Consider the following 15728-nt stretch of genomic DNA (forward strand, 5'->3'; position numbering starts at 1 on the left):
CCTAAAGAAAGGACATGACAATACACTATTGTATGGTCAGTTTCCACATTGGTATTAGCCCCCAAGGGGGTAATACACTCTCATACTCGGGTCTCTAACAGAAATCAACTTGAACGCAGCGAGAGAGCAACAGATACATATTTTAATGACGGTGTAAACTCTGTAAATTTCCATATTCTATGTATTCATCAAATGCATAAAGAATATGATAATGGGCATAAGTACATGCATACAGCAACTGTCTTGATTGTATAAAAGTTAACTTGGTAAAGCAACGATTAGAACACGACTAATCTCAGTACGTTACGTAACGTTGCTAAGAGTTTTAAGTATCTGTTTTTGATATCACACTACTAGACGCAAGAACGGTACAAGGATTTTACTTTATAACTGGATAATGATTCACATGTTCTGAATTCGTAAATAATACTGTTTAATAACCTCGGTTTACTCGTATTGTACTTTTAATGGGCATACAGTCAGAAGTTGTAAATCGTTGGTAACGCCGACATAGCCATTGAAAAATTTAACTCGCTCCAGGCAATCTGTATTGGCTTTGATTACGTTGATTGGTGAGATATCAGCGTTTCAGTAATTGGTGAGATATCAGCCTTTCAAGGCGTACCTTTTGAGTGATAGCAGAAATAATGTTTGCAAGAAAATTAAACTTCATGTAGTCATGTAGTAGCTCATGTATCGGTATTTGACACCGAACAGTCCCTCGATTGGACGGAAGATAGTAAGTACTTTCTACTGATATTGAAATTGTGCTCGTCTTTTTGAGCAAAATGCGACAATTAACTTTTAGTGTACCATGACTCACCGAAAGCTAAACATACTGCAATAAGATAACAATATTACATTACATCGGTTTACAATAAAACGACTTAGATTTTCTTGTTATTAATGTTAGGCTTGTCAAGAACCTGATTAATTACCTTCGACTAGACGTCATATACCCCAGATATCTACTCTACCGATTTCTACATCTTATCCATACAGGAATACTGAAAAGAATAAGTTAAAATTACAGTCTCTTTCACCAAACGCTGTGAAAGCATGCAAATGGTTGTAAATTAAGATGATACACAGGTATTTCAGGTAAAAATGTCTTTCAACACTGGAAGATCGCTATTTACATGACAATGAACACGAGGACGGATATACTCGCACCACTTGTTCGTTTTTAAATATCCAGGTTTACAGTGGTAGAAATTTAACGATGTTTGCAGAAGTTATTGACAGTAAAACTAGAGTTTTATCGCCAAGGAAATACATACCAAAACGTTCTATAGACGGATTTCTTTGGTTGTTTAACATGAACAAAATACATCATGACTAATTAATCTTGAATACTCGATTTTCTCTTTGTTCGTTTCAGGGTTAATTTCCACAAACGAGCAACAAAACTAAATGTTAAAAAAAAGACAAATGTCGGGCACAGTAAATAATGTTCACACGTTAAAAATGTCCGCGGCAATGCGCCAAACAAAACGCAGGCTTCCAGGCAACGGTCGAAAATCGTAGTAATAAGCGGCGCGGATTCATCTGTCTGCCAACTGACCCCGTTGAATTAACAAGGGATTAAAATGTGCAGAAGTTGTCATGCTTTCAGCTTGAATTGGATTGTCATCGCCCAAAGGTCATCGTTTTGGCCCTTAGGACTATGGTTTTGCTGTGAAGTGCTGCGTGCTTAAGAGAGACTACGAACAAAAAGTCATTCTGACACGCTGCATTTACTGCAAATGATGAACGACTTTGTCATTGCGCACTGGTTGGCGACGGTCCATTTGGCCGATGTCACCTTCGGCGACTTTAACCTCTGGAAGATATCATCTCTCCCTCTCCCCTCTCGGTTCCCCGCCCCTCGAAAATAGGGTGATTCGATAAGGTTGATGATACCGAGGGGAGCGCATACACTACCTTGCTTGTCTCGGTTCTAATTCTTGTGACCTGAGTAAGAGTGCAATTCGCGTGACAGTCACCAGCTGGGTCACTGGCAATGAATAAAGCGATCAACAAGTTACTGATAGAATTAGACAACCTCTCGAGTGCCTGCCGTTGAACAGTTAATAGCAAACGATACTGTATATTTACATCCAATTAGGCGAATTGAGAAGTAAAACTTGTTTGAAATCACGATTTCAAATCCCACTGCCATCCTGACACCCAGAAATAATAAAAACTTGAATAATTAATACAAATGTACAGATATATACAATGGGGGAGCAGTGTTTACGACGTATTCGGAGGCAAATAACTTCTGTCGTGCAAAATCTTCTGTTGGCATTGCAGCCCTCCGATCCAACCCGAAACTGTTTTAATAGGTTTTACTCTTCCTTTGTAATGTTCGATGGAAGACTCAACAGGTAGCAATTCGGACTTCGACGTTGCCATGTCTTGGGCGATTCTGAACTCATGTAACCATTCTTTGTCTTTGCCCAAAGCCCTGAATACTTCCCTCTTCTTTTTGCGCATCTCCTTGTCCAGGATGACCAGCGGATACTTCCGTGTGTAGTAGTCCACTGGCCGGTGCAGAAAATCGTACTTTGATTTCGGCGAGACGATGACGCGAACGTCTTCTTGTTTTCGAACTTTCTCCTGTTGCGAAACAACTTTGTCAGTCTGAGAGCTGAGTTTCTGCTTTGGTAGGAGGCTTTTTACCGTGTCGATGTGTTCCTTCTTCGATATCGCGTCTTGTTTCATGTGTACCTGAGTGGCTTCTTTCTGTTTCTTCATCAGATAGTCCACATTAGTTTTGGAACGCATCACCGGTAGCCGAAGTAGCTGCACCGCTTTGGAGTTGTTCTTACGGCTCGGGTCTCTTTTCTTCTCCGGCTTTTGGTCTTTCTGTTGCTTCGAGTTCGAGCGGCTGTCTGGTTGCTTGTCTTCAACTTTCATCAGCGGTTCCATTTTCGCTTCGCCCCATCTCCTTGGCGACATCGACGTGAAGGAGAATAGCTGGTATCCTGACACCTCTCTGCGCAGAGAACGCGACACCTGCGGTCTGTCGCTCAGAGGGTGCTTTATCATTGGCAACTTCAGACTGGCCTTACCAGCGGGACTTGTAAGTTTAGAGTCGCCCTGACGGTACGCTTCGTTGAACTCGCTCTTTGCTGGTAGGTGGCCATCGAATCCGGCAATAGTTGCGTTTGTGGCTTCCCTTTGAATAAGTCCGAGCGAACGTGCCTTTTGAAACAGCTCAAATTCAGTAGGCATCGTTGGTAGCTGCACCGCCATGGTGCCGTTTTCGCTAAAATCGATAGAAACAATTCACTGTCCACGAAGTGCCCGTTGATATAATTTCGATCAAAATTGTTGTCCAAGTAAGTTCCGTGTAAAAGTGTCCCGTTCCCTCGGTGCGATCGAGTGTCTTTCGGAATGTCAGAACCGCCTCATGTTGTCAAGTGCGTGTCTGTTTACGTGTTACATGTAAGAGATAAGACTGCACACCTTCAACGCTGATACCGTCCCGTAATGTTCTCGAGATATGTTCCTGACAAGACTCTTGTATCCAAATCCACAGGCCGGCACGAATAGAGCAATCCGCTCTATCCAGAGTCCTCTTTCAGAAGAGATCACATATCCAACGAGAAAGACTGGTGAAGTTTGTGCGGGCCAAACAAACGTACGAGGCAAGCACAACGCTGCTGGTGCTGGCAAAGAGTGTAGTTGAGGTGACCAAAGACAAGTACTGGCAGCCCGTCAATATACCGACTACCAACCGCATGCACCACTGCACTCTGTGGTTACTGTGTACACTTGTGACGTCAAAACTTAGACAACGGTCATCGGAGTGACAAGGGTCAAACCTTCGTTCAACCACTGTTGTCGTCCTTTCTGTCAGAAACAACACTTTTTTTTCCACGGCCCAGGCTTTGATTCGTAACCTACGCTGCTTTGCTCTTCTCTGGAATTTGTGGCAAAAGTTTTGTGTCATTCTAATTGATCTGCCCAATCGATTTTCTTCGGAGTCTGATAAATTTTGACTCTGACTACAAAGGGACTGTATGATTAACGATTTGCATTTTTATTTGAATAAGAAGAGAGAGGACGCTATACCTTTAAATAATTAATTTGATCATGGTGTTCTTTTCTTGTATTCCACAATACTCACCAACCTGTGCGACCTGGTATTGATTTTCACTAGCAACTGGCGAAACATCGCCCTCTCTGACCGCTGACAGCTTTATAACGCTGGGGCCTTATTCCAATCATGATTGGTTGAACTGGCTTAATTTAATCACTGTATAGCTACTGTGTCGAAATAACAAGCTTATCTACACGTGATCCATTTGCCTAATAAAACTTCAGTACTAACCATGTTAATATCTGACAAAGTCGATTCAAAAAATACTCTGTTCACAGGCTTGACATATTTCGATAGAGGATCGTACTATGTTCTTTCTAGATTAAGTACTTCCAGACTTGCTCCAAGTCTGTTGGCTCATAAATATCAAAATAGAGTAAATTTAATGAATAAACTTCAGCAGACTGTCCCGTTATTTTTAAGGTAATTGAAGTAATGTACTCTGGTATAGGCTGTTGCATAGTTCGCGAGGTGAACGCGATGGCTAGGCCAGCCAGTAACCGCAGCCGATAATTGGGCCAATCGACGGGGGCCAGCCACTGCAATTTAATTCTTGTTCATACGGGGCTGATGCCTGGGGGCTGATGTATAGAGAAGCACTTGTATTTAGCAAACTGTGTAATTATTTTTATAAAATGACACGCAACCATTAATCTGTTACATAATTATATAAAAAAGTTTCATTGTCTTGCGCGGGTAATTGGTTTCTGAAGGCCGCAGTTCGCAGGTTTTATTTTGGCTAAGATAACATGTCGGACAGTTCGTACCTCTAGAAATGACAGTGTCCACTCTAGTTCAGTCAGGCACATTTCCAACCTTAGAGACAGTGGTTTAGCAGTGTAGCGTTGACAGACAGGGTGCTTGCACTGGAAGCTATACACACTGCCGGTCAATCAAGGAGAGCATTCCTCGTGATCTTTCAATAGCGATACGCTAAAAATATACAGAGTACCTGTAGAAAGTCAAAAGATAAATAAATAGATTTCAACAAAAGGGACAACTTTGGCAATCACCTCTAATGGTTTACTATTGTCACTTCCATTCCAAATTTTTGTCGATGGAAAGTAACTAATCAAATAATACCAACAATTTGTCATTAGTAAAAGGCAGAAAAAAACAAGCCTATTGTATCAAGGCCCTAGGGAAAAACTAGGGTCTATGATAATAGCTTTGTCTTATTGTTTTCCTAGGTAGAACAGTGAAAAATTGAATATTTGAAACTCTCTTAGCGCTCTACTTTCACGTCTTTCGTGCAACGGAAGGTGTAATTTTATTTTCGTGGTATATCTGCTTTAAAATGCTGGGTTTTTTTATTAATCTTTAGATATCAATAGTTTATTGCACACACTCTAAGACTTTTCAACGGTGGGGATAGGTTCATATATACGTGCTATTTAATGGATTACTTCAAGCTGTCCTATTTCGAGTAACCCTTAGCAAGTTCATGTCTCCAAATTATTTCTTTTCATCACAAACTCTGCCATATTTTTTCATGACATCATTAGACCTGTTGAGACTCGGATTATCAATAGTTTCTTTTCTAAAACGAAGATAAATCCAGGGCATAAAGACAGCGTGCGATATTTTGTTTCCCTGTAACCGATTCGAACTCCCTGTAATTTAATGTACGTACGCAAGTACTTTTTTCATTTACTTTCAAGATATTGGCCAAGAAATATGCCATTTTCTTCAATCTTGAGCTTTTAAATGCAGGATCATGATGCTTCATCGTAACTTTGTGGGCAAAAAAGTTTGTAATCCCCGTGAGTGAGGGTAATAATATCCGAAAGTCAGGACAGATTTTTTTGAAAATATTGTCTGTATATTAATGAAAGAGCTGTGGCGCCAGTCCAGGTGTGGACACTCGTATTGTGTTTATTTCAAGTTTGACAATCAGATACCACACAATGGCCCTTCACTTTGCGCAGGTACCGAACTCTGAAGTTATGGCTTGGACTGCAATATCGGTCATGTGATTGTATCGAACCCATAGATCATACCGCCCTCTTTTGACGTCTGTATGTGAATGCCAGTCAACTTGAAATTTTCTCAACGTGCAGAAGCTACGAGATCACTCTTGCACTGTAAACCAAACGTGTCTGATATACATTCAAAATTGCTAATATTCAGTAAAGACTTGGCCAGTCTTCTGTTAACATAAACGACCAGAAGTGAGATAATGTTGTAATGAACTATAAGACTATTTGAGTCATTTGAACAGGCCTAGGCCTCAATGAATAAATGATAAACCATATCAACTGTACAAACCTACTGTAACTTTTATTCGAGTTGTATTCTAAGCCAAGGACACCAGTATTTACCTACTGTTGTGCCGCATGTCGTCATGAAGACTGGGAAATAGTGAAAACGATAAACCAAGAATATGCACCAAGCGACAAGACTGAATGTCAAAGTAAAAACCTTCATGGACACATTTTTGTAAGTCGTTATAATAAGTGAATGGATAATTATGCTACATAATTTACGGAAAGGCTAGAAGTGAAATTAATAGATAAGGTCATCACGTACAAGAAAACAATACTGCAAGTCATCTTGGAATATTTTAAATTCTCATCGCACTGAAAACGATAAGCTTTATCAAGCGGAATTTCCATGCCGTCGACCTGCAAGTTCAATGTGAAAGATTGAGTCAACATAATAGACCAAAGGTTTGTTTGATATTTTTTGACAAAGAATGAACTACTTAGTCTTCAAAGATAGCTGATGAGACTGTGGGACTGGCAATTTTTACTTGTTTATAGGTCCAAAGTTTTAGGCCTACATATTTTAAAGAGGTCACTTTGACAGAGGTTTTACGTTTTTCAGAATTCTACACCCTTTCAGCCTCATGTCACTGAATTTCTTTACAAAAGCAGAAAGGCTCAATGCAGGCAGCTTGTTGTTGCAAATTTTGCTTCACAGATATTTTTTCCCATAACACGCCCCCGCCCGCCCGCCCGCCCGCAGATACACACACCAGGCTAAGTCCAAGCAGGCGGCCCAAGTCTACGACTAGTGTGGTTACTTACACTGTACGCCACGGTCGGTCTACCGAGTGCGTGCACAGCATCGCATCACTGTAGGCCTACTCGTAAACTGCCTGGCAGACGACACACCATATTGGGTAATGACCGGTCACAATTTTAATTTACCTTCATTTCCATCAGTTCATTACTCGTAATAATCAAGTAAATTAAAATAGGGCTGTTCACAGTTTAGGCCTACGTCGTTTTTCTCATTAAAAAAATTGTCCGCATTTCAAACAGCAGACATATAAATAAATATCACGATCTTTATCACGCTCTGAAAGCATGTTATACTTATCTGAATTAACGTTGTTTACATAACATTAAATACCATCAACAGGGTTTCAAAACCAATTTAGATACACACATTTTCCACGCCAAACTTGTGCCAAGCCTATAGCACAAGTCAACAGGTGGTAAAATCATTTGTCGTTCACTATATCACGACAATTGTCACCTTTACGGCAGTAGGTACTATTTTCCGCGGTTGACATGACTACGGATGTCTTAATCCGCAAAAAGTAACTAGTTACTTTTTTATAACAACATAGCTCATTAACTACTAAAAGTAGTTTAATCTTGTATAAATTATATCTAGATTGACATGTATCAATAAAAAGTCACGAATTTTAGAAGAAGAGAATCGCTGAAACGGGAACTCTTTTGTTCGGCATAGGCGGATGGAGCTAATTTGTTTGGTGTGTTGCGTGTCACCTTAATCAAGTCAGTAAATTCATGATATGACAGAATGTTGTTTACATTGTGTCAACTATACTTGCCGTCATAGTGTAGAAGCCCTACAGAGAGAATCGCTGCCACCGAGCAGCATGTTTCAGTAGCACTGTACCTTACTGCTGGAAGAGAAAAACAACTTCTGGGCAACTTTTCGCCCCGCCGTACCACTCAGCACACCAAAATGGCTCCACCAACTTCAGCGCCAGTTGGAACAAGAGCCTGGGCCAAACCTTCCGCGCTTCTACAGGGGCATTCAGCGGCCACGATTTTAACAAATCGAGCAAAAGACATTACGGTTATATCAGATGTACCCTACAAAGAAAGAAAACTGTACGTGCCACCGGACAGGCCCCCGAGAGGTACTCGTTCGATGCACAGGACAACACTCACGCTGGAAAAATCGCCTGTTGATACCAACTACACAACGTCGACAATGTCGGTGAGTTGTCAATCACATGGTTTGAAGCCAGGAACCTGTGTGTCGATGTTACATGTATCGCACCTAAACAGTGTTGAAATACTTCTACAACTACAAAACATGGAGTCTAGATTACGACAGTCGAATCATTCTCCATGGGTGCAGTACAAGTACAGTATAAGCGCCCCGCTGAGCATTTACTGCACAAACAGCCATGATTGTTTGTAATGAATTCAACCGGGAAACTTTTATCGTAAATTAGAAAGGGGTAAAGCTAGATCCTCCATACCTTCACTTTCTCAAAAGGAAATTTTGCCTCTGAAGAAATAGTATAAAATCCGAGATCATTGACGAAAGCATGACATTCATACCATGAAATAATAGTTCAGGTATGTAAAATATTAAAATCGCAGCTGCCTGTAGCGATACGATTTTATGGCAAATATCCGTCAAATTTACAGCTGAATTTACCCTCAGAGTACGTGACGACATGTCCGATAACTGCTAATGTACCTTAATTGCTCTCTATAATGAAATTGTTCATTACATGCTCATTTTTGCTGGGCGTGTATTAAAAGGCTTTTGTTTATTAATATAGAAATATTGATGAATGGAATATTCACGAGCAATTGTATTTTCGGTGCCAATGCATAAATCATACATTCTGATAATGGATATTTAATCACATACTCAAGCGTTTGCTGGTAATATTTGCTGGTATTGGAGACTGACTTGAAGCATTGTTCACGTTGCAGTTGTCAAAATATGTCTCAGAAATCTTGATGGGTTTTAGCAGTGGATATGCCATGAAATTGCCAATGGCAACACAATTAGATAAGGGAAATCAAAGGAGCTGACACTCTATTCAGAGTTATCGACAAAGTTAATAATGAATTGTGATATAGCTGCTCGGCATTTACTGAGTGAAATGTCAATTTTCATTGAGTTTGAGTCAAGGCTTTTGTTGAATCGATTTTCAATACCTTCTATGCAGGGTACCTGTTGATTGACAATTGTAGGTTAGAGTTTATTTATGGTTTCAATGCTGATTTTAGATTATCAATATTAATAAGAAAAAATATGAGCAGCACGTCAATACAGTAATAGTGCCTTGAATGTAGCCATTAAAATTGTCGAAATGCCCTGTGATTTATTGTATATTACTTCCCAGTACCATTTTGTGATATTTAAACATTATATTAATATTTTTGTGTTTACTGTAAGATTTATTTATGACAGAGATGAAAATCATAAACCTTGTTGACGATAGGATTGTTCACAGTTTCTCTCGGGAACAGTGAAAGAAACACTAATTGTTATTTCACATTGAGACACATAAACATTGTATTGAAGTAAATATTGAAAAATATACATTCTAGTATCAAGGTTTTCAAATTTTTTTTCAAACAGGTTGCAAGTGGTGATTATATAAACAGGTTGCAAGTGATGATTATATAAAATATACAAATGGTGTATACGGCTTCATGATCATGGATCTTTTGATAATTTTTTAAAGGGAAAACTGGTCAAAATTAATGAATATCATGTCACATTTGTTGGTGTCCCAATAAAAGAAAATGAACAGTAGTGTGCTGGCAAAGTTTACTTAAAAGAAAAATTGTCAATGGTAAAGTACCAACCCAATTATATACTATGAAATATTTCTTTGTAAGTTTAATTTAATTACTTCTGCTAAAATTGTTTGCTGCCAGTCTGGGGTGAGATCTCAATTGCGTGACCTGACCCATGAAGGGTATGTACAGACCATGTACAGACACAGGGACCGTGTTCAGACCAAAGAGACATACCGCTGTTGCCAAGCAACTGGCGGTTTGACAAGCCCACAGACCACTTGAAATCCTGACATTATCTCTGTATTTATTTGATTGCACAATCTGCACTGAAGCCCTCTTAAGCCAAAAGGGGCACTAAAAAGTCTACTAAAGTGATAACGTTGAGATAGAGCCAACAAAAAGAAGTCGGTTTACACACATTACTGTGGTTTATCTGATGTTGACCAAAGGCCTGGATTTCTGGTCAGCCATGCTTAAATATTTATCGCTAATTCCCTTGTTGTGGTGCAGGCAAACTTTAACCTTAGAAAGAATATTTAGATGTTGTAATAAGGTCACGTGGCAGGTCAACAGAGTCAATACAATCAGTGCAAGCATAATAATTGTCTGTTAGAGTTTGTTAATAATCTGCTTTCTAAAGATAAATTAATATTTGAAATTTTCTCTTAATTTCTAAATGATTATTTCAACTTGCAGGTGGTTTCTGCAAGTCTTCCAGATAAACCTCTACCCCTGCACACTGCAATTTTTTTTCCCTAAAAATATCAGGGAAACATTTTACCAATTTTTATGATTTTTTCTGTAATTTTTTCCATAATTTTGGACCTTATGGACAAATTTTCATGGGCTACACTTTTTTGATCAAAATTTTGGGAAAAACAGACAAAAATTGTCTAAATCTGAAAAAAATTGTTGGTGTTATATTGTATATAGGCAAAAATTGACTTTAGCACTCAAAGGATTATTACAACCACACTGGGTGATGTTCAGATTAATATTTGAAAAAAAAAATGCAATGGTTATGAGTTTTTTCCTATGACACAGGCTTTCATCTTTTTTTTTTGTCTTGTTTCCTTTTCAATTTGAAATTGAAAAACTTGTAGCAAGGTGTAAATATCAGAAAATTTGACACAATTATTTCATTTTAATATCTGTTTGTTTTTAAATGAAAGTTACAGTTTTGAAAAAATTATGAGGCTGCAAAGGAAATGGTGAATAATTTCCTTGACAAAATTGTAAACCAAATTGGGAGAATATGTCATTCTACAGTATTAATATATAGCAGTCTAATATGCCATTTATTGACAAAACTATACTAAGGGATCAAAGAGCTACCCTTTAATATACTACAAAGAAATAGCAAGTTATTTTTAGACTCAAATAATTGTATGTTAATCTCAAATAACCAAATGAAATTGGATGAGAAAATACAGTGGTGTTGCTATTGAATTTTCAACTAATCAATAGTGTGTACTTAATTTAATTTAATATGATATGCAAATGAATCCCCTATGTGTAGTGTCATATTACCAGTGGTAAAGTTTGCCAGGTTACAAAACATATCATGAGAAATCCGTCAAAGTAATTTGGCCACTGAAGTAAAGTAAAATATTTGCACTGGCAATCCAACAAATAGTTCTCTTTTATGTAGCGGTAGACTTTTAAAAAGTAAACCTGTTCTATTGTGTCCTTTGAGAATTCCCCTGAGAGTGTAATACATCCATGTTGTTTTAATGAGTAGGTGTTTTAGGTGATCCATTACAGTGGAATTCTATGATGAGACGATTGCTTTATCATGTCTCTCATAAGAGACACAACATACATTGTGGCATGCACTGTGGGTATTATAAAATGTGGTTTTGGGAAAGCTATCAATTCCTGGCAAAATTTATGGACTAATCACATTGCATTGATTCTTCCTCACAGTAGGTACACTGCATTATAAATAATACAGTGTGTGGTAGGTTTTTTAGACATTACCTTGTAATATGGAATTCAATTTATAGCAACTTGTTTTTATAAATTTGGCAAAATTTCTGATGTTATAACAATAAGAAATTTTACCCAAGGCATTCTGAATAAAAATTGCAAAAGAAAAAAAATTAATGGAAAATTAAATAATTACTGGTACTGTAGATCTTGCTTAAGGTAGTATGGGCCTCGCAAGTGAAATATTTAAACTTTTGCTCAAACACTCCTGAATTAAACTTTCAACCATTCTCTTTCAAAATCAACAATACAAATCGGGCCTCACTGTGCAAACTTTAGAACAAGCAAACCAAATCACCCAACATTTTGCGATATTCTGAATTCAAAATGGCTGCCATTCCTGTGTTAACTCTATGGGGAAAAATAAAATTTTGGATTTTTGAAAAACTAAGCTGGTGAAAGTTTTTCTTTCTCCAAGAGCTTTAAAATGAACCCCCGCAAGTGGTAGATCAGAAAAGAATTGTAGAAATTTGAGAGTCTGACTCTCTGTCCCTGAGGTGCTTTCTACCTTCATCCAAAATTTATTTTTACCTGATGCACATTTTTGACTTTGAAGATACAGATTGTGTCATGGATAGCCTAATGTTCAAAATTTCTGCAACCTAAATTTTATATTTGAAACAGTATTACATTTGATTTAAAACATAATGAGATACCAACACAAATGTGATATTTCCATGCAATGTTGTACAGTTCTCTGATTTCTCACATTTTTTTTTGCAGTCGTTTGGTGGTAGCAAGACATTGCCGGCAGCAGTGAGGCCATTTCCCTGTCCTTCATTGCACACATCTCACTTTGATATCGGAATCACAAAAGACAGGTACAGAGACACTCACTACGGAAAAACATACTTCAGTAAAGAGACAAGGCATGTAAGTACAAAACAACACATTGTGTTTCTTTCACCTGTACTCAAAATAACAATTCAATAGAATTGGTTAATGTTTGACCAATGAATATTCTCCATTGATATCCTCATTATCATATCATTTGCATACTCTAAGCCTTCCATATTGTTTGCATAAATTTATAAATTTTTTTATGATATCAAACATGAGATAACATTTGATAACAAACATTGGTGAAAGCAATTCTATACATACATGAAATCCAGTCACACCTGATTGTCTAATTTGTTGTTATAAATGATTTTCATTGATGTAGGCATAGCCATGAATTTGCTTCAAGCTCTCCAAGTATAAATCACGATATAAACTGTTGCCTAAATTGTTTTACTTATTTTTTTGTTTCAGCCAAACGAAACTCACTATCCGTCCCTCGTCCATCGATCATTCAACATTCGAGGTGCTGACATGCAGGATGTCCTAACCAGGAAGAGTTGGCAACCAAACTATTGGAGTTCATATGCAGATGTGCATACCAGACTTGGTCTTCAGAGAGGGCCGGGTGCTCCCAGACCCGACCCAGCAAAGATAAATTATGATATTCTGAACGGTAAGTTGGAAAGTGCTCATACTGGAGTGGCCAAATCAGTGCTTTGTTAAATTTGACTGAAAAAACATAAGAATCACATTAGGGGATCTGACTACAAAAATGAACTAAAACAGGTGCAAAAAGGCAAAAATGTGTGTCTGTGCGATGTCTGTTAGCAGAAGTCAATGTCACGGGCAAAGTGCTTTGTTATGGTTAAAAACCTAGTTGTGATCAGTGCTGTTGCTATGTATTTGACGCACGGGATCTTTATGTCTTCAATAAGTTTTGTAGTTTCAAACAACAATGTGTCTTTTTGAAATTGCAGGCAGAAGGATAGGACCTGAAATTCCCGCAGATCACCACAGAATGTCCGGAAATCGCAAACTCTATGATGTCAGAAAAGATGCTCAGGATTATTTTATTCTTGGATAAGCCGTCTTTATTTTGTAAACTCTTCAAATGTTATTTATTTAAGATATTTTTTAAGTCTCTGTTTTGGTTTTGACATTTTTTTGTTTAAGTGGTCATGTATTGTATGTCATTTAAGCTTTTGTGACAAACTCTATATGGTGTATTTTGTCATGGAGTGGGTTTGGGTTTGAAATACAGCAAGGTATTCATGAAAATTGTGTATGGTTGATACTAACACTGCCACTCACTATCAGGCCTGCAGGGTAGATTAAAAATAATAAAAGGCTGCTTTTTAGATGAATTCTTTGTAATATACTGAGATTCCAGAATAATTACCAAAGTCATGTCAAGTTATCACTGTTGCATATCATGGTTTAGATTCTGCTTTGAAGGTTGATGTCAATTCTTTCTGACGTTGAGTAGTTGAGTTTTGTGCACTTAGGTGCTGAAATTCACAGTGACATGCTACTCAATGGCAATTTAGTTGTTTCCTCTCCTAAATTACGGACACACACACAACACCAATAATGTTGGTTAATTGCCACTTTCGCAAGTAATATTTGTTTGTTGGTCAGTATTGATGGCATGACTTATGCCTTGGCTTTAAGACCACAAGCTGTTGAAGTGAATGTCATATTTGGGCTTTCGTTTTCATAAGTGTACATCTGTATAGATAAAAGCTGCTGTTTATAGTCATGGTGTGGTTACATTACAGGGAATATTTTCAAATTTCACACACATGTATGCTACCACTTTGCCAAAATGGAGTACACAATTGTGTGAAGAAGCTTTTGTGCCTTCTGTAGTTAAAGTCTCAAGTAGGCTGTGAGGTTACTCCGTCCATTGAACCAGAGTTTTGTGTTGAAATTACTCAAAGTTTACTGAAAAACTAAGATAGTACACCACTTGCATTGTGTAAATGCAGTAATACTGCTATGAGCTGTAAAAAATGAAAATCATTATTATTGAAAGTTTGAGAACAGTGTAATCGTGGCAGAAATTCAAATTGGTATTTGATTGTGATTGAAGGAAATTTCTAAAGATAATGGCTTTCTTCCGTGCAGGATATTAGCTATCTATCTTGATACTGCATCAAATTGAATACATTAACTGATATATTGTATATAAATGATTGATTTTGTAAACATTTTTTACATACCAAATCTTTGAAGTATTACGTTTTGTGAACAAAGTCAACATATGTTGTTGATAAGAATTTCAGTGCATGGAATTGTGTTGCATGTCTGATGAAAATTAAATTCATATAATGTATACAATTTTTGTTCTGAAAACAGAAAGCATCACATGTATTATAAGCAATAAGGGTGTATTGAAAATTATTGTAAATTACAGTAAATTTCAGGCTCATTTGAAATCTGAAGTTGTTCCTTCTTGCTGGACTTCAATCCCGCCTACAGAAACTTGTCCTTCGCTGAAAACCAAGAACAATTAATGTTACGCTGTAACATGTGGCTGGGTGAATATTTTTGTCACCATGATGGTTTAACCACATTGTTTGCTGTCATGGGATTTGATGCAAATGTACAGATGTGGTGATGTGTATGAAATAATAGGACACACTGTTGGGATATGTAAAATCTGAAGTATAGAAATTATTGTTCCAACTATCAGATTGCGATAATGTAATTGAATAAACCATCAGGATGTATATAAAGTTTGTAAAATTTCTGTTTTTAAAGAGAAGTTACTTTTCTACTTTTATAACGTATATGAATGTTAATAAAAAAAGATGGAAGTTTGTAAAATAAAGAGTGGTTTTCTATCAAAGTAATTCTTGTATGTGAATTTTATGCATTTATTGAAAGAGTAGATCCTTATTGTGTGTGCGGAATATGGTTCATGAACACAGCTGTAATCGCGATATCAGGTTACATATTACTGGTTCTTTAATGATAAAGTGGAGACTGCTTACAGCAGCTATCAGTACCAGTCATCAGCCAGTTTCAGAACTTAGAGGTACGCACGATGAGCTGAGGTATTCATAATAGTTTGCTAGGTATGTAGAGATGTTTTCAAAAACAGGTAGCAC

The 15728-nt window shown here is 37.5% G+C and overlaps 2 protein-coding genes across 2 annotated transcripts; one reads left to right on the top strand and one right to left on the bottom strand.

The window, feature by feature from the left end:
* Window positions 1-128: 128 nt before the first annotated feature.
* LOC139151814 (uncharacterized) lies at window positions 129-3998 on the bottom strand. Its single transcript, XM_070724813.1, has 2 exons — window positions 830-3998; window positions 129-783 (listed from the first exon to the last, which is right to left on the bottom strand). The coding sequence occupies exon 1, from the start codon at window positions 3238-3240 to the stop codon at window positions 2236-2238; it is 1005 nt and encodes a 334-aa protein (XP_070580914.1). The 5' UTR covers window positions 3241-3998; the 3' UTR covers window positions 129-783; window positions 830-2235.
* A 3811-nt stretch (window positions 3999-7809) lies between these two features.
* On the top strand, window positions 7810-15470 carry LOC139151822 (uncharacterized). Its single transcript, XM_070724820.1, has 4 exons — window positions 7810-8290; window positions 12556-12705; window positions 13087-13288; window positions 13593-15470. Exons 1-4 carry the CDS (start codon window positions 8033-8035, stop codon window positions 13697-13699), a joined length of 717 nt encoding a protein of 238 aa, XP_070580921.1. The 5' UTR covers window positions 7810-8032; the 3' UTR covers window positions 13700-15470.
* The last annotated feature ends 258 nt before the right edge of the window (window positions 15471-15728 follow it).

Source organism: Ptychodera flava, chromosome 15, assembly GCF_041260155.1.
Source record: "Ptychodera flava strain L36383 chromosome 15, AS_Pfla_20210202, whole genome shotgun sequence".
NCBI classification, from domain to species: domain Eukaryota; kingdom Metazoa; phylum Hemichordata; class Enteropneusta; family Ptychoderidae; genus Ptychodera; species Ptychodera flava.